Here is an 18,458-nt window from a genome sequence, read left to right as displayed (position 1 = left end):
TCTGGATCGGGGGGAAATCGAAAACCGGAAGCCCTAACCCTAACCTCTCTCTCCGAGATGCCGCAAATAAGCTGGGTGTATCGTCTACAACCGTGCATCGAGCCAAAAAAACGAGCCGGACTATCGACTTACAAGAAGGTTGTGACTCCAAATCGCTATGATAAACAAAATACGACGGCCAAAGCGCGATCCCGGAGGCTGTACACGACGATGCTGACGAAGTTTGACTGCGTGGTAATGGACGACGAAACCTACGTCAAAGCCGACTACAAGCAGCTTCCGGGATTGGAGTTTTATACGGCAAAAGGAAGGGGAAAGGTAGCAGATATTTTCAAGCACATAAAACTGTCAAAGTTCGCAAAGAAATATCTGGTTTGGCAAGCCATCTGTACCTGTGGCTTGAAAAGCAGCATTTTCATAGCTTCCGGGACTGTCAACCAAGAAACTTACGTGAAAGAGTGTTTGAATAAACGTCTGCTGCCTTTCCTGAAGAAACACGGTTGTTCCGTACTGTTTTGGCCGGATTTGGCATCTTGCCATTACGGTAAAAAGCCATGGAGTGGTACATGCAGGTGGTCATCCGATCCGGCTGAAATTTGGTACGTGGTGTTAGTATATGGTCTCTAACAACTATGCAAAAATTGGTCCACATCGGTCTATAATTATATATAGCCCCCATATAAACCGATCCCCAGATTTGACCTTCGAAGCCTCATGGATGAGCAAAATTCATCCAATTCGGTTGAAATTTTGTTAGTATATGGTCTCTAACAACCATGCAGGAACTGGCCCATATCGGTCCATAATTATATGTAGCCCCTATATAAACCGATCCCCAGATTTGACCTCCGGAGCCCCTTGGAATAGCAAAATTCATCCGATCCAGTAGAAATTTGGTACGTGGTGTTAGTCTGGTATCTAACATCCATGCAAAAATTGGTCAATAGCGGTCCCAATTATATATAACCCCATTTAAACCGATCCCCAGATTTGAACTCTGGAGCTCTTGGAGGAGCAAAATTCATCCGATCCGGTTGAAATTAGGTATGTGGTGAAATTTGGTACTTTGCGCTAGTATATGACCGCTAACAACCATGTCAAAATTGGTCCATATCGGTCTATATTTATATATACCCGATCCCCAAAAATAATCTCCCAAAATGTTATTACTATACAAAATCGTTTTCAAGATTTTATTTCTATAGAAAATTTTGTCAAAATTTTATTACTATACAAAATTTTGTCAAGATTTTATTTCTATAGAAAATTTTGTCAAAATTTTATTTCTATAGAAAATTTTGTGAAACTGAATTATATACGTATATAATCGGCCTTTTTTTGTTTAATATATATACCCCGTATGGACTAACTTACAATTGAGAAGACGGTGCTAAGAAGTTTTAAGATATCTTGACATCAGCAAGTGTTACCGCAACCCAAGTAATTCGATTATGGATGACAGTTTTTAGTACAAGTTTCTATGCAATCCATGGTGGAGGGTACATAAGGTTCGGCCTGGCCGAACTTACTGCTGTGTATACTTGTTTTATTTATTTCCCCTAGTAAATTATTATTTTTTTTTTATTTTAGTTAATTTGAATACATTTTTGATTTATTTATATTTTATTTTTAAAAACAAATTTATTATTTAAAAAAATATTCATTATTGTTTCATATTTATTTTTGATTTTATTACCCCTTTTTTTGTTTTTGTTTGTTTTATATTCCACCATATTCTTGTGTTCTAAACCTCCAACGCAAAACAACACAACCACAAAATGCTAATTTTTGCACCCAAAAGATTTACCCCTAAAACCTCAAGTGTTGCCACGTTCGTTACTAACATCCTCATCATCATCATCGTCGTCGTCGGCAGTAACCAAAATCAACAGCATCAATCGTAATTCAACATCTTCGACAACTTCCTCAACGTCGATAACATCAGCAACATCGTCTACTAATGAGAGTCATACAAAAATTATAACCACAAATTCCATAAACAATGAAATGAAAGAAGTGCTGATGACTAAGAGTCTAACACATGATAACGGAACAAATGAGATTCTAAATATACGAAACAATCGAATAACAACATCAACCTCATCCTCATCGCAGTCCGGAAAAAGTAATGATTTTATTAATAATGAAAAACAGAAGGAAAATGATGACACAGTAGGGGTGGCCCCGAAGCCCGCTTTAGCAGGAGGTTTCAAACGTGTTATTGCTGGCAAAGAAATATCATCAGTTTTTGAGGTTTGACGATAAATTCACGCATACTATATAAGAGAATCGAAACACTTGGGTTCTAGCAAATATTAACCATCATGTGGAACACAAGAAGCTTTTGTGTGCTAACAGCCTTGTGCTTTTAAAATGCTTTCCCTTTCTGTAATCATCCTTTATAACTTCCTTGGTCTCTCACACCCCAGTGCAGTTTGTGAAATCCTGTCCAAAATTCGGCGAAAATCATCTTGTGCCTTGTGATATTCATTTTTTCGACTTCGGTTCATTATTAAAATTTCATCAGTAGGTCACTTTTCTTTAATTTTCATAGTATTGATATGGGTTATGGGTTGTGCTCTATGTAAAATCATCCTACAAATCATGAATTTAATTCATCTAATTATTTTATTTGTTGAAATTGTCATACTAGTGAAATCATAAAAATCAATAAGCAAGATCAAATTAAGGTTTTAATTATCCAATTGATTCCATTAATATCCTAATTGCATTAACATCAATTCTTGTGTTTTATTCGGGACATTCAATTAATTTTTTAATTGAAATGTCTTCAATCACGAAAATGATAGAATCAATCACAGTTTTAATTGGACATTAAAAAAACTTGATTAAAAAATTAATTGATTTCATAAGCAAATATCAATAACCTTTTTTAAATGATTCAGTTAAAAATTTAATTGATGTTGATTGCAAAACCCATTGAGTGATCGGAGTGGTTGGGCCATTCCTCTCGAATATTAAAGAGAACTGACCCAAATGTAAGGAAATCCCTCCTTAAAGATAGAAACGTTTTGCCCCTCTTTTTATACCCTCCACCATAGGATGGGGGGTATATTAACTTTGTCATTCCGTTTATAACACATCGAAATATTGCTCTAAGATCCCATAAAGTATATATATATTCGGGTCGTGGTGAAATTCTAAGTCGATCTAAGCATGTCCATCCGACCGTCTGTTGAAATCACGCTAACTTCCGAACGAAACAAGCTATCGACTTGAAACTTGTCACAATTAGTTTTTATTGATGTAGGTCGCAAATGGGCCATATCGGTTTACTTTTGCGTATAGCCCCCATATAAACTGACCCCCAGATTTAGCTTGCGGAGCCTCTGAGAGAAGCATATTTCATCCGATCTGGCTGAAATTTGGTACATGGTCTCTAACAAACATGCAAAAATTGGTCCATAATTATATTAGCCCCCATATATACTGATCCCCAGATTTGACCTCCGGAGTCTCTTGGAGCAGCAAAATTCATCCGATCCGGTTGAAACTTAGTACATCGTGTTAAAATATGATCTCTAACAACTATGCAAAAATTTATCCACATCGGTCCATAAGTATATATAGCCCCCATATAAACCGATCCCCAAATTTGGCTTGCGAAGCCTCTAAGAGAAGCATATTTCATCCGATCTGGCTGAAATTTGGTACATGGTGTAAGTATATGGTCTCCAACAACTAAGCAAAAATTGATCTGTCCATAATTATATATAGCCCCCCATATAAACCGATCCCCAGATCCGGAGCCTCTTGAAGGAGCAAAATTCATACGATTCGATTGAAACTTAGTACGTCATCTTAGTATATGGTCTCTAACAACTATGCAAAAATTGGTCCATATCGGTTCATAACTATATATAGCCCCCATATAAACCGATCCCCAGATTTGACATCCGGAGCCTCTTGAAGAGGCAAGATTGATCCGATCCGGTTGAAAGTTGATACATTGCGCTAGTATATGGCCGATAACAACCATGCGAAAATTGGTCCGTATCGATCTATAGTTATATATAGACCCCAGATAAACCGATCCCCAATCACAAAAAAAAAATCACGTTGCCACTCGAGCCAAAAATAATCTACCAAAATTTTATTACCATAGAAATTTTTTTTCAAATTTTTCTTTCTATAGAACATTTTGTCAACATTTTATTTCTGTAGGAAATTTTGTCAAAATATAATTTCTGTAGAACAGTTTGTAAAAAATTTATTTCTATAGAAAATTTTGTCAGAATTTTATTTCTGTAGAAAATTTTGTCAAAATGTTATTTCTATAGAATGTTTATGAAGCACCCCTTAGCTGGAGAGGAACATTTTGCAAAATCTTCCAAAACACCAAACAGTAAAAAATCTGCCATTTTTGGTAGACTCGTGTTCATAATTGTATATAGCCCCCCATAGAAAGCGACGCCCATATTTCAATTCTGGCTCTATAATTCCCGCACAAAAGTTCATATCGGTTCGTAATTATTTCTTCACTATATATACCGGTCAAGAACCTTTCTTTTGCCTAATATATATCCCGCATGGACTAACTTACAATTTGGAAGATGATGTTAAGAAGTTTTAAGATGCCTTGCCATCGGCCGCAACCCAAGTATTTCAATTTTTGGATAACCGTCTTTAGTAGAAGTTTCTACGCAATCCATGGTGGAGGGTACATATGTTAAGATTCGACCTGGCCGAACTTACGGTCTTTTTTTACACAGTCTTTTTTCGATGTTTTTTCAATCCCCATATATTAAAGATAAAAAAATTATATTTTTAAATAATTTTCTTTAGTGATTATCATTAGTACCTGTCGATCGCGAAGAATTTCGATAGAGAAAATCGGAGCAGGAAAGCCTTGTGAAAATCACTTGTCTCAATTTACGAATGAAAATGATTGTAAGATTAATCTCAAGTCAAAATTTTCACTAGGACTTGTTGGAGGACTTCAAAGACACAATAGTTTCTGATGTAAGGCAAAAAGGCTTAAAATAAATTAAATGCTCCGAATGAATAAATAAATAAAATATTTGCCTGAAGCAAATATATGGTAAAACAAAATCACTAATCGCAGTACTATTTAATGTCATTATACCCTAAACCACATAGTGGTCAGGGTATAATAAGTTTGATCGGCCAAAAAATGTGCCTACCAGAAATATTGATTTTATATCCCATAAAATATATACCGATCGACTCAGAATCACCTCCTGAGTCGATCTAGCGCTGGGTGTCCGTCCGTCCGTCTGTCCATGTATTTGTTGTTCACAGGATTCCGGTCGCAATTATTAACCAATTTGGATGAAATTTGGTACAAGGTGTTTTTTGGGCACAAGGACGAACGCTATTGAATTTGGAAGAAATCGGATCAAATTTAGATATAGCTCCCATATATATGTATCGGCCGATTTCGACAAATGGAGTCACGTTGCGCTTTTTTACAAACCGATCGTCATTAAATTTTGCACATAGTAAACTTTTTCATCACCCTTTAAGTCTGCAAAATTTCATCGAAATCGGTTCAGATTTAGATATAGCTCCCATATATATGTATCGCCCGATTTTCCCAAATTTGGCCATAAAAACCTTATTTATTAAGCGATCTTACTCAAACCTGGCTTACTCTAATCTTTTATGGTACTGACAATATGTGCCAAAAATAATCGAAATCGGTTGAGATTTAGATATAGCTCCCATATATATGTATCGCCCGATTTTGCCAAATTTGTCCGTAAAACCCTTATTTATCAACCGATAATACTCAAAGTTGGCTAAATATAATATTCTCTATCGCTAACTATATGTGCGCAATTTCATCGAAATCGGTTCAGATTTAGATATAGCTCCCATATATATGTATCGCCCGATTTTGCCTAATTTGGCCGTAAAACCCTTATTTATCAACCGATCGTAACCAAGGTTGGCTAAATGTAATCTTCTATAGCACTAACTGTATGTGCGCAATTTCATCGAAATCGGTTCAGATTTAGATATAGCTCCCAAATATATGTATCGCCCGATTTTGCCAAATTTGGCCGTAAAACCCTTATTTACCAACCGATCGTAACCAAGGTTGGATAAATGTAATCTTCTATAGCACTAACTGTATGTGCAAAATTTCATCGAAATCGGTTCAAATTTATATATAGCTCCCATATATATGTATCGCCCGATTTTGAAAAAGTTGCCCCTAATAACCTTATTTTTGACCATAGGGGTCTCATTTATTAACTGATCGTACTCAAATTTTACACAAGGTAACCTTCTGTGGTATCAATCATACCTGCAAAATATTATACAAATTGGTTCAGATTTAGATATAGGTCCCATATATATGCATCGCTCGATTTTGTCATATTTGGCCATCATACTCTTATTTATTAACCTATGTTATTCAAATTTCAAATTTTGATGTATTAGCTGATCGTATTTAGACTTACATGTAGCTCTTCCATTATGTAACTGTTGCCCGATTTTTACAAATTTGGATTTATTACCCACAACTAGTTGACCGATTTCCTCTTTTTTAATAATGGACTCAATATTAGTGGCATACTAACTCTTTTGGTGCAAAATAAACTATAGCCCCTAATATTAGACATTTCTGCTCAGATTGTGACAAGGCACCCATAAACATGTACCCTCCTTTATGTTCTCCAAAACCTATAACAATGATACTCCAAAACCTATACCAATGATACCCCACAAATGCTTATGTTTACTAATTCAGTAGGGGTGGTTTAGGGTATGATATAGTCTGCCCCGCCCGACTTTCTACTTTACTCACTTTTTATACCCTTCACCACTACTGTGGTATGTAACGCCAAGAAATATTGGTCATAGACCCATCTTTTAGTGTACCGATCGGCTAAGAATTAAATTCTGAGTCGATTTAGCGATGTCCGTCTGTCTGTCCGTCCGTCTGTCTGTATATGTAATTTTGTGCACAAAGTACAGCTCGTAATTTAAGTCCGATCGTCCTCAAATTTGGCATAGGGCAGTTTCTTGGGACAGAGACAATCGCTATTCGTTTTGGAAAAATCGGTTCAGATTTAGATATAGCTGCCATATATATTTATCCCCGATTTGGTCATAGTTAGCGTGTTTATCAACCGATTTTCTTGAAATACCGTACATGCAAATATTTTATGAGTCTCGAAAATCTTGCAAAATATCAGCCAAATCGGTTCAGATTTAGATATAGCTCCCATATATATCTTTCGTCCGATTTAGACTCATATGACCACAGAGGCCAAAGTTTACTACCGATCTTCGTGAAATTTTGCACAGAGGGTAGAATTGTCATTCTACCAATGCTTGGTAAATTTGATTGAAATCGGTTCAAATTTAGATATAGCTCCCATATATATCTTTCGTCCGATTTGAACTTATATGGCCACAAAAGCCAGAGTTTTGCCGTGAATTGCTTCAAATTTTGCACAAGGGGTACGTTTAATAGTATCGTTAAGTGTGTCAAATTTTGTTAAAATCGGTTCAGATTTAGATATAGCTCACATATATATCTTTCGCCCGATTTGGACTTATATGGTCCCAAAAGCCAGAGTTTTGCCCTGACTTACTTCAAATTTTGCACAAGCGATACTTTTAACGATACTATTGTATGTGATAAATATGGTCAAAATCGATTCAGATTTAGATATAGCTCCCTTATATATCTTTCGTCCGATTTGAACTTATATGGCCTCAAAATCCAGGGTTTTGCCGTGATTTGCTTCAAATTTCGCACAATGAGTACGTTTAGTAGTATTGGTAATTGTGCCAAATTTGGTTAAAATCGGTTCAGATTTAGATATGGCTCCCATATATATCTTCCGTCCGATTTGCACTCATATGACCAGGGGGGCCAAAGTTATACTCCCATTTACGTGAAATTTCGCTTAGATAGCAGAACTATTATTCTAACTATATGTTACATGTCAAATTTAGTCAAAATCGGTTCAGATTATATATAGCTCCCATATATACGTACACCAGAGTTGCGGAAAAAATGTAGACTGTTATACATTTTAGACCCATTTTCAATGGAAGTTTCGTCCAATTAACTGGATAGCGTTAGCCGATTTAAATTTTAATTCTAGAGATTTTGTAGAAGTAAAAAAATTGTCTCCTTTATATAGCTTCCAGCAAATGTGAAGTAGTTGAGATGGTAACACAAATTTTGGCCTACATAGGGGTGAAGGGTATAATATGGTCGGCCCCGCCCGAATTTAGACTTTACTTACTTGTTTTATTCAAACAAATGTATTAAAAAAGTGTATTGGGAAAAATTTTCCCCATGAAAGATCTCAGTACCGGCCTTTAGGCATACGTGTTGACTACTATTTCAATTATATTTAAAGCAAATACTTTGAAATCTGTTTTAATTAAAATATATATCTTTTACTCATATATATTGGATGTTTACATGGTGACCTTCTGATATCCATCCTGCACATTGGCTTAATTCCATCCCTCCATTATCCATTATTTCTTTTCGTATTATTAAAAATTTGTTAATTTTACATTATATTCATATAATGCTTAGTAAGATAAATGTATGTAATTAAAAACAAATTGTCTTCCTTTGTTTATTTTTTTAGTGTATTAGTCCTTGTTTTATACATTTTATTATATTGTTAAATATTTGTTTTGTGATAATTTTTTTTTGTGTGTTTTTATGTATTTTTTCGTTTATAATATCTTAACAACTAATGTCACACAGCAAACATAATGCATGTCCATCACTATGTCATATTAAATGTTGGTAAACAAAATGCTTTTTGTTAATGTTTTTTAAGAAAATTTCAAATAATTTATAAATATGTTTTTTTGCATTCTTCTTTTTCTCGCCCATTATTATCGTTTCTCGATTCCAGGAGACATTAGTTGAAGGCCTACAACGATCCTCTATACGGCGAACTTTTAGGGATAATCAATATACCAAAGAGGATGTCGTTGATTTATAGAGCAAACAAAAACGAAAAACTCCCATAGTTCACATTTTAGAATTTAAGAAACTAAAAAAAAAACAAACCAAGAGTAAAGAAAACAAGAGTAATTATGAAAAACTAAACACCCAGAAAAAAGTGACCCCTTCTTTAAGTTAAAATGAACTTACTGTGAAGAAAGTTGAACTTCGTATAGCGCCAAAGACATTTTTATTTTTTTGAACGATGTGATTTTCGTAGAAATTAGGTATAATGCATTCCATATATTAGTTAACATTTTCCTATATTTATTTACCACTATGCTACAGAATGAAAAAATTTAACTGATTTGAATTCATTATGGAATGAGTTTATTGAAATTTTTTCATTCATTTGGACAAATCTTACATATTTGTGGTAAAACTTTTACTTCATAATTAGAACTGCTTACCTTCGTTTTTAAATACAATTTTATTTATTTATATAAGCAATTTTATCTTCAATAAAAGACATGTTTTATTAATATATTGAATATATTTATTAAGAATCAACAGCATCGATTGGCCTTGAAATATTAGTTTATTATTCCACTATTTCCAATTTCCATGTAATGTCATCAACTGCAAAACGCATTTTTTCTTCTTCTTGTACCTTTCACTTTTAATAAGTTGCTGCCTAACGATTTTGTCCTCCTTTTACAATTTCAATACCTACAAATAAAACCATTTTTGTTACAAAAGGTTAGCGCTGAATATTACCTGATAATTGAAGATTCCAAAATAAAGACAAATGAAAGGGTTTTTATTCTGCTGGTGTTTTCTTTCTTTATACACCATCACGAACATTGATAGATTTATTTTCAAAAAAAAACGAACATTTTTCTCACTAATTTAAAATAATAAATCTTTTATATATTTTTTTTTTGTTACTTATTATATTATTTTACCATATTATTTTTTAACAATCTCTCCGTATACCATAACAACGCGATTCCAACTAAAAAACAACCCACGCGCAAACATATCGATTACACCCACGCGCAAACACATCGATTACGATGACAGGTATCGATTACAGGTAAACAATAGCAATATAGGAAAATTTCCTATATTCTAACAAGTGTGTTTCCTTAAGTTTTGAAAGGATTGCATACTTCTTAGTACGAATGAACTAAAATATTTTTCTATGCCAAGTGTTGTTCGTATGTATGAAAAACTTTCTATTATAAAGGAAGTCGCAATTATCATTTTATAAGAAATTTTACTAATTTTGAGGAAACTTGGTTTTAGTTCGGATTTTGTTTATTTTTACGAATGCTTTGTTATCGGTGAATAAAATTTTCTTGTTCAGTAGTAAATTCTTATACCCAGCGAAGAAAACAGTATTAGTAAAATTCCATGCCTTATTCTAGTTAATGAACTATTCCTAACTGCTTACAGTTTAGGATTTTTTTACTGAAACGAGTAAATTTTATTATTTCTCACAAAAATTTACCTTAATGGAAATAAAATGGATAAACTATATTGATGAAGAATTTTTCCTTTAGTTTCGAAGGCACTTTTTTCTGGGTGAACCAGCGAAAGCATTTCACAAAAAGAAACGAAATTGTCTTCTATTTATAAAATTTGAAAGAAAAAAAAAAATGATAAGTATTATCCTAATTTGAGTTTTATTTTCCCTTAACAATGTTTGTGAATCAAAATTTTTGTGCAATTTTCTATTATTGTTTTTTCTTTTTTTTTACAAAATATTAACTTAATAATTGGTTTATTAAGTAAATGTGTGAATGAAGTATTCTATTGTAATATATATTTTAAATATTTTTTTTTCTTTTTAATTTATTTAGAATATAATCTTATTATAATGATTAAAATGAAAACACAAAATCAATTCCCATATGCATATGCCTAAATATTTAAGTAACGAATGATTAAATGAAGAAGAAGAGAGAAAAATAAAAGAAGTGTATTTTTATACTATAATTTTGTCTGAAATCTAATTCGAAAGTCATACCCAAACACATATACACACACACACACCACTTTTTTATATTGAAAATATATCTATGTAAATTATTTAAGTCTATATATTCATTATTATTTTTTTGGTTTAAAAACTAAATAATTATTACAAATACTACAATTATAATAAACAAAAGAAAAAAAAACAAAGAAATATACTTTCATACAGAAACGATATTGAAATTTTAACGTTTTCTTTTTTTTAACAAACAACGTTTATTTTTCTATAAAATTTCTTCATTAAGTGCCAATAATTTTATTTTTTACCATCGATCGATCCTCTTTAAATTTAAGAACGAGATTCATAATTTCACTTTTTAAGCCTCAATTCTTAATTTTATATGGAAGATCATTTCACCCAAAAAAAGTGACCCCACCGTGGAAGAAAATGTAGGTTTATTGTAGAAAATTTTAACTAAAATAGTTTTCTAATTGCAACATGTTACAAATAAGTAAATACTTTTTGTCAAATTGAAGAAAAATTTTTTTAAAAATAATTAATTTTTTTCTGTTGTTTAAGAAAATTTCATATGTTGGGATTTAAAAATTGTTAAAATATCTTTAGCGCTGTACGAAGTTCGAGACAGGTACAATTTAAGTAAAATTTACTCATTTGAGAGACTTATGAACTCGATTTAAGCAAACTTCTGCCATTTTAGGAAAATATGAACTATTTTATTTTTTAGTAAAATTGTGCACTATATTTGTATACAACTTTTTTTCTTATTTTTAGTTCACGTCATTAAAGTTAGCAAAAATATTCATATAAGGAACATTTACTCATATTGTGCAAAATTTAACTAAAATCAACTAATCTTCATGAACTAAAATAAAGTTCAGTTGGCATTAAAGGCCCTTTTTCTGGGTGTTATTTGAAAAAAAGATTGCTAGCATGTTTGCCAGCAACATTTAACCATTTTTTTAGTAGACATGAAGGCGAAAATATCAAAACTGCAAAAGTTGTCTGAAGACAGAGCAACTGTTTCCTGTTACAACATGTCTTTTGTCGCATTATTTATATATTTATTCTAGAATATTGATTTCCAAATAGTTTATAGATCCAACAGTAAGTACTGGCTGTTATGTTTGTATGTTAAACTCTATGGGTGCATGGGATAACACCAAATAAAAATTTGCTAAATTTGAGTGGATCCAAATATATGAAAGCCTCAAAATTTTATAAATAAGGATAATATGACTAACGGGGTAGATACATAAAAATCATTCGATATCCAAATTTGATTTTTCTATAGCGGAAATATTGGGCTACCCTAAACCTAACTTAATATAGGGCAATATGGCCATGTTTTTTTTCCAATCCAAGGGTGATATATAATAGAGGTGTGCACGTGAGTAATAGTTTACTCACGCTCACGCACACTCACGACTGAAAAATCATACTCACGCACACTCACGCACGATATTTTTTGGTACGACTCACGCTCACGCACACTCACGAAAAGAAAATTTGTACTCACGCACGAAAACGTCGTGAATCACGAAAAATACCGTGACTCACGAAAAATATCGTGATTCACGAAAAATATCGTGACTCACGAATAATTTTATGATTAATTTACCTTACCGAAGTGTCGGAAAACATGAGCATTATTAAAATCGAGAGTGTTATTAAACTCTTAACATCCCAGGTGTCACTAAAATTGTAATTTAATTTAACTCTTAAGCGTTTTATGTTGGTGAGCAGGAATATTTTCGTGAGTGTAATTCGTTACTCACGCACACTCACGAAGATATTATTTTCGTGACTCACGCTCACGCACGACATTTTGGTTTGTTAATCACGCTCACGCACACTCACGCTGTTTTCATGAGCGTGACTCACGACTCACGCACGAATCACGAAAATGTTCGTGAGTCACGATAATTTCGTGTCACGTGCACACCTCTAATATATAAGGGATCTATCTAAATTTAATTTTTCAACAGCGTCTACTTCAGAACTGATATGTCCGTTATGCTTCACCAAGAATTACACTGTGATAAATTTTAAGAATAGTGGTCAATAATATAGGGTAATATGGTCTTGTTTTCCCAAATCGACGATTCATATATATAATTGATATAATTCAATCCAAGTTTGATTGAATTATATCACTCGCGTTTATCATTGAACATAAATCTGCCTCCGTCTACCAAGAATAAAAACCAGAACAAATTGACTAAGGGTTGATTCTGAGGCTATCACTATTTTAAATGTTGAGGTTAGGACTTATGGGAGGAACTCTTGCAAAGCCATAATGCCTTTTTATACCCTCCACCATAGGATGGGGGTATATTAACTTTGTCATTCCGTTTGTAACACATCGAAATATTGCTCTAAGACCCCATAAAGTATATATATTCTGGGTCGTGGTGAAATTCTGAGTCGATCTGAGCATGTCCGTCCGTCCGTCCGTCTGTTGAAATCACTCTAACTTCCGAACGAAACAAGCTATCGACTTGAAACTTGGCACAAGTAGTTGTTACTGATGTAGGTCAGATGGTATTGCAAATGGGCCATATCGGTCAATTTTTACGTATAGCCCCCATATAAAAGGACCCCCAAATTTGGCTTGCAGACCCTCTAAGAGAAGCAAATTTCATCCGATCCGGCTGAAATTTGGTACATAGTGTTAGTATATAGTCTCTAACAACCATGCAAAAATTGGTCCGCATCGGTCCATAATTATATATAGCCCCCATATAAACCGATTCCCAGATTTGGCCACCGGAGCCACTTGGAAGAGCAAAATTCATCCGATTCAGTTGAAATTTGGTACGTGATGTTAGTATATCGTATCCAATAACCATGCAGGAATTGGTTCATATCAGTCCATAATTATATATAACCCCCATATAAACCGATCCCCCGATTGGGCTTTCGGAGCCACTAAGAGAAGCAAATTTCATCCGATCCGGCTGAAATTTGGTACATGGTGTTAGTATATGGTCTCTAACAACTATGCAAAAGTTGGTCCACATCGGTCCATAATTATATATAGCCCCATATAAACCGACCCCGGATTTGGCTTGCTCTAGGAAGAGCAAAATTCATCCGATTCGGTTGAAATTTGGTACGTGATGTTAGTATATGGTATCCAACAACCATGCAGGAATTGGTTCATATCAGTCCATAATTATATATAGCTCCCATATAAACCGATCCCCAGATTTGACCTCCGGAGCCCCTTGGAAGAGCAAAATTCATCCGATTCGGTTGAAATTTGGTACGTGATGTTAGTATATGGTATCCAACAACCATGCAGGAATTGGTTCATATCAGTCCATAATTGTATATAGCCCTCATATAAACCGATCCCCAGATTTGACCTCCGGTGCCTTTTGGAGAAGCAAAATTCATTCGATCTGGTTGGTGCACCCAGAAAAAAGTGACCCCTTCTTTAAGTTAAAATGAACTCATTGTGAAAAAAGTTGAACTTCGTATAGCGCCAAAGACATTTTTATTTGTTTGAACGATGTGATTTTCGTAGAAATTAGGTATAATGGATTCCATATATTAGTTAACGTTTTCCTATATTTATGTACCACTATCCTACAGAATGAAAAAAATTTAACTGAATTGAATTCATATATGGAATGATTTTATTGAACTTTTTTCATTCATTTGGACAAATCTTACATATTTGTGGTAAAACTTTTACTTCATAATTAGAACTGCTTACCTTCGTTTTTAAATACAATTTTATTTATTTATATAAGCAATTTTATCTTCAATAAAAGACATGTTTTATTAATATATTGAATACATTTATTAAGAATCAACGGCATCGACTGTTATTGAAATATTAGTTTATTATTCCACTATTTCCAATTTCCATGTGAAATTATCAACTGTAAACCGCACTTTTTCTTCTTTTGTACTTTTCACTTTTAATAAGTTGCTGCCTAACGATTTTGTCCTCCTTTTACAATTTCAATACCTACAAATATAAAAAATCATAAACCATTTTTGTGACAAAAGGTTAGCGTCACTGAATATTACCTGATAATTGAAGATTCCAATATGAAGACACATGAAAGGGTTGTTATTCTGCTGGTGTTTTCTTTCTTTATATACCATCACAAACATTGATAGATTTATTTTCAAAAAAAGAAAATTTTTCTCACTAATTTAAAATAATAAATATTTTATATGTTTTATTTGTTATTTATTATATTATTTTACCACAACAACGCGATTCCAACTAAAAAAACAACCCACGCGCAAACATATCGATTACACCCACGCGCAAACACAAACGATGACAGGTATCGATTACAGGTAGACAATAAAAATATAGGAAAATTTCCTATATTCTAACAAGTGTGTTTCCTTAAGTTGTGAAAGGATTGCATACTTCTTAGTACGAATGAACTAAAATATTTTTCTATGCCAAGTGTTGTTCGTATGTATGAAAAACTTTCTATTATAAAGGAAGTCGCAATTATCATTTTATAAGAAATTTTACTAATTTTGAGGAAACTTGGTTTTAGTTCGGTTTTTGTTTATTTTTACGAATGCTTTGTTATCGGTGAATAAAATTTTCTTGTTCAGTAGTAAATTCTTATACCCAGCGAAGAAAATAGTATGAGTAAAATTCCATGCCTTGTTCTAGTTAATGAACTATTCCTAACTGCTTACAGTTTAGGATTTTTTTATTGAAACGAGTAAATTTTATTATTTCTCACAAAAATTTACCTTAATGGAAATAAAATGGATAAACTATATTGATGAAAAATTTTTCCTTTAGTTTCGAAGGCACTTTTTTCTGGGTGTGGTAGTACATGATATTTAACAACCATGCCAAAAGTGGTCCATATCAGTCCATATATAGCCCCCATATAAACCGATCCCGAGATTTGTTTTTGGAGCCTCTTAGTGGAGCAAATTTCATCCGAGTCAGTTTAAATTTGGTACATTGTTGTAGTATATGGCCGTTAACAACCATGCCTAACTAGGTCTATGTGCGTCTATAGTTATATATAGCCCTCAGATAAATCGATCCCCAATCACACAAAAACTGGTCCATATCCATAATTGTATATAGCCCCCCATATAAGCGACCCCCATATTTCAATTCTGGCTCCCTACGTACCGTGCAAAAGTCCATATCGATTCGTAATTATTTGTAGACTTACCTACACATACTTTTTTGTCGAATATATACCACGTATGGACTAACTCACAATTTAGAAAACGATTTAAGATACCACAACCCAAGTAATTCGGTTGTGGATGACAGTCTTTCGTAGAAGTTTCTACGCAATCCATGGTGGAGGGCACATAAGATTCGGCCTGGCCGAACTTACGGCCGTTTATACTTGTTTGAAATGATTTTATTTTATAGATCAATAAAAAAAACAATATTTGGGGAATTAGCGTAGCCTCGACCTTGGCAACACACCTCCTCCAAATTGTTTGATGACACTGAGCTATAATTGAAGGTTTATTTCACATATTGTCTCATCTTATCCAACTTTTATTTTAAATAACCCCGAAGAAAGAAGTCAAATTGTGTCAATACATCACATAATCTTGGAAGCCACCGCGGTGCAATGTTTTGCATGCCCGCTTTGCAAGGTCGTAGGTTCGATTCCTGCTTCTACCGAACACCAAAAAGTTTTTAAGTGGTGGATTAACCCACCTCAGTAATGCTGGTGACATTTCTGAGTGTTTCAAAACTTCTCTAAGTGGTTTCACTGAAATGTGGGACGCCGTTCGGACTCGGCTATAAAAAGCAGGCACTCAGTGATAAGAGAGAGGTTCACCACTGTGGTATCACAATGGACTGAATAGTCTGGTTTTTCAGCGGTGGTTTATCCCCTCTCAATAATTCTGATGACATTTGGGGGTGTTTCAAAGCACCTATAAATGGATTCACCCCAATGTGAATCGCCGTTTAAACGACTAAACAGGCAGCACTCAGTGGTAAAAAAAGTTCACTTTTAGTATCACAATGGACTGAATAGTCTAAGCGAGTATAAAATAACGGGCTGCCACCTAACCTAACCTATGAAGTGTATATAGGTTTATTATCTATGGGAAATTAAAGTGCACAATAAACAGTAATTTTTGATAATTCAATGATTTGTGGCAAATTGGAGTCACATATTGGCAGGATCTATATCGTCAATTCCTTCATATAAGTTACACTGGTTTGTCGATCTCATTTTATGAGATTAGCTTGCATCTTGCATAGCAGCTATTGATTTTCTTTGCAAAGTCTGTGTAGGTTAGAATGAAGCATGTTTCCCTGATGGCTAGGTTAATGCATGTCATAATCTATTTGGAATCTTTTGGTATCTTCGGTTTTGTCGTTGGGTTGCAGGTTCATCCTTAAACCCGCATTACGGAATTCTTCCTATGTTGCGGTGCCTTACATTATGTTGCACTTAATTTTTACCATCTTACCATTGATATGAGAAAATAATCGGTCTGCTACTTGTAATTTTATTCGTTTTAAATGTGTTAAAGTTTTGAGTTTCTCTAAAGCTGAGTGCGAATTTAATGAAATTGATTGAAATCTAATATCACATTCTAGGATATACACGATTTTCCACCTCCATAAATAAAGAAAAACTTTTTTATTTATTTTTTACATCTGATACATTTAGCATATATAGTATTGAAATTAGAATTTAATTTTCTTTGATATTCTTTAGAATACAAGACAACTCTAGTAAAACATTTACAATAAACATTTTGAAAGTAGTTGATTTTTCGTAGCACAATGAAGATACAATAGCATTTTATGAAAAGAACAATGCATTTACTGGATATTTGAACGAAACAAATAAAATATGTATTTCGTTTTAATCCAAAAATTAAACAGCAACAATTACTATAGAAATATATAGAAAGAATAATTGAAAGTCGTGAATTTTTAAAAGAAAGTTAAACTGCAAAAAATAATACAATTAATACACAAGAACTGCCCCACCAGTTGTGAAAATAAAATAAATATAAACTCTAAAAAACATAGAACTTTTCCGACTGTCTATCGAAATCTTTCAATTAATAAAAAAAATATTTATTGAAAAAAAAACATAGTTGGAAGAATACTTCATAAATGTCCAAAGGGATACTAAAATGCATACAAAACCACACTCACACTGTCATAGAAATGATGTAATGACTTTTTTTTTGAAATAAAAATGAAAATAAATTACATTTAAAATGAAGAAAAAAAGAATTTTGGTTTTTAATTACCAATTGTAAGTATATTCAATAAAAGGGGGTTTGTTTGGGGTACAACTCTCAAGGGAACCATATTTTTTTTGCCAGAAACTATCCTTGCCAACATTTTTTGAATTTGGGGCGCTTCTGAGAATCCCCACAACGTCGAAAACAGTCGTATACGATATCCAAAACTCCTCAGAAAAGCGCCGTCACTATTGAGAAGTTGTACCACGCCAAGTTACTAACAAAAAGTATCGCATGAGTGCAATTATTAGGTGCCCTTCTGGATACATTTAGAAGGACGCCAATAAGAGCCCC

The 18,458-nt window shown here is 33.4% G+C and overlaps 1 protein-coding gene and 1 long non-coding RNA gene across 10 annotated transcripts in view; one reads left to right on the top strand and one right to left on the bottom strand.

Annotated features, from left to right (window-relative positions):
* LRR (capping protein regulator and myosin 1 linker 1 leucine rich repeat protein) overlaps positions 1 to 11,143 on the top strand; it is a 181,618-nt gene extending 170,475 nt beyond the window's left edge. For 8 of the 9 annotated variants that reach the window (XM_075313190.1, XM_075313191.1, XM_075313188.1 and 5 more), the window contains 3 exons: positions 1,802 to 2,253; positions 8,889 to 9,086; positions 10,514 to 11,143. In XM_075313190.1, the coding sequence (XP_075169305.1) occupies positions 1,802 to 2,253; positions 8,889 to 8,978 (542 nt within the window). In that variant the 3' untranslated portion in view covers positions 8,979 to 9,086; positions 10,514 to 11,143. Of the gene's footprint in view, positions 1 to 1,801; positions 2,254 to 8,888; positions 9,087 to 10,513 lie in introns of those variants that run through there. The other variant, XM_075313194.1, reaches the window with a different exon arrangement.
* A 3,563-nt stretch (positions 11,144 to 14,706) lies between these two features.
* Positions 14,707 to 15,192, bottom strand: LOC142241731 (uncharacterized). Its single transcript, XR_012723783.1, has 2 exons — positions 14,964 to 15,192; positions 14,707 to 14,901 (listed from the first exon to the last, which is right to left on the bottom strand). It is a non-coding gene; the product is annotated as an uncharacterized LOC142241731 (long non-coding RNA).
* Positions 15,193 to 18,458: the final 3,266 nt, after the last annotated feature.

The sequence above is a fragment of the Haematobia irritans genome, chromosome 5 (assembly GCF_050003625.1).
Source record: "Haematobia irritans isolate KBUSLIRL chromosome 5, ASM5000362v1, whole genome shotgun sequence".
NCBI classification, from domain to species: domain Eukaryota; kingdom Metazoa; phylum Arthropoda; class Insecta; order Diptera; family Muscidae; genus Haematobia; species Haematobia irritans.
Note: the sequence above shows the minus strand (reverse complement) of the source record. Positions and strands in the feature narration are given on the sequence as shown.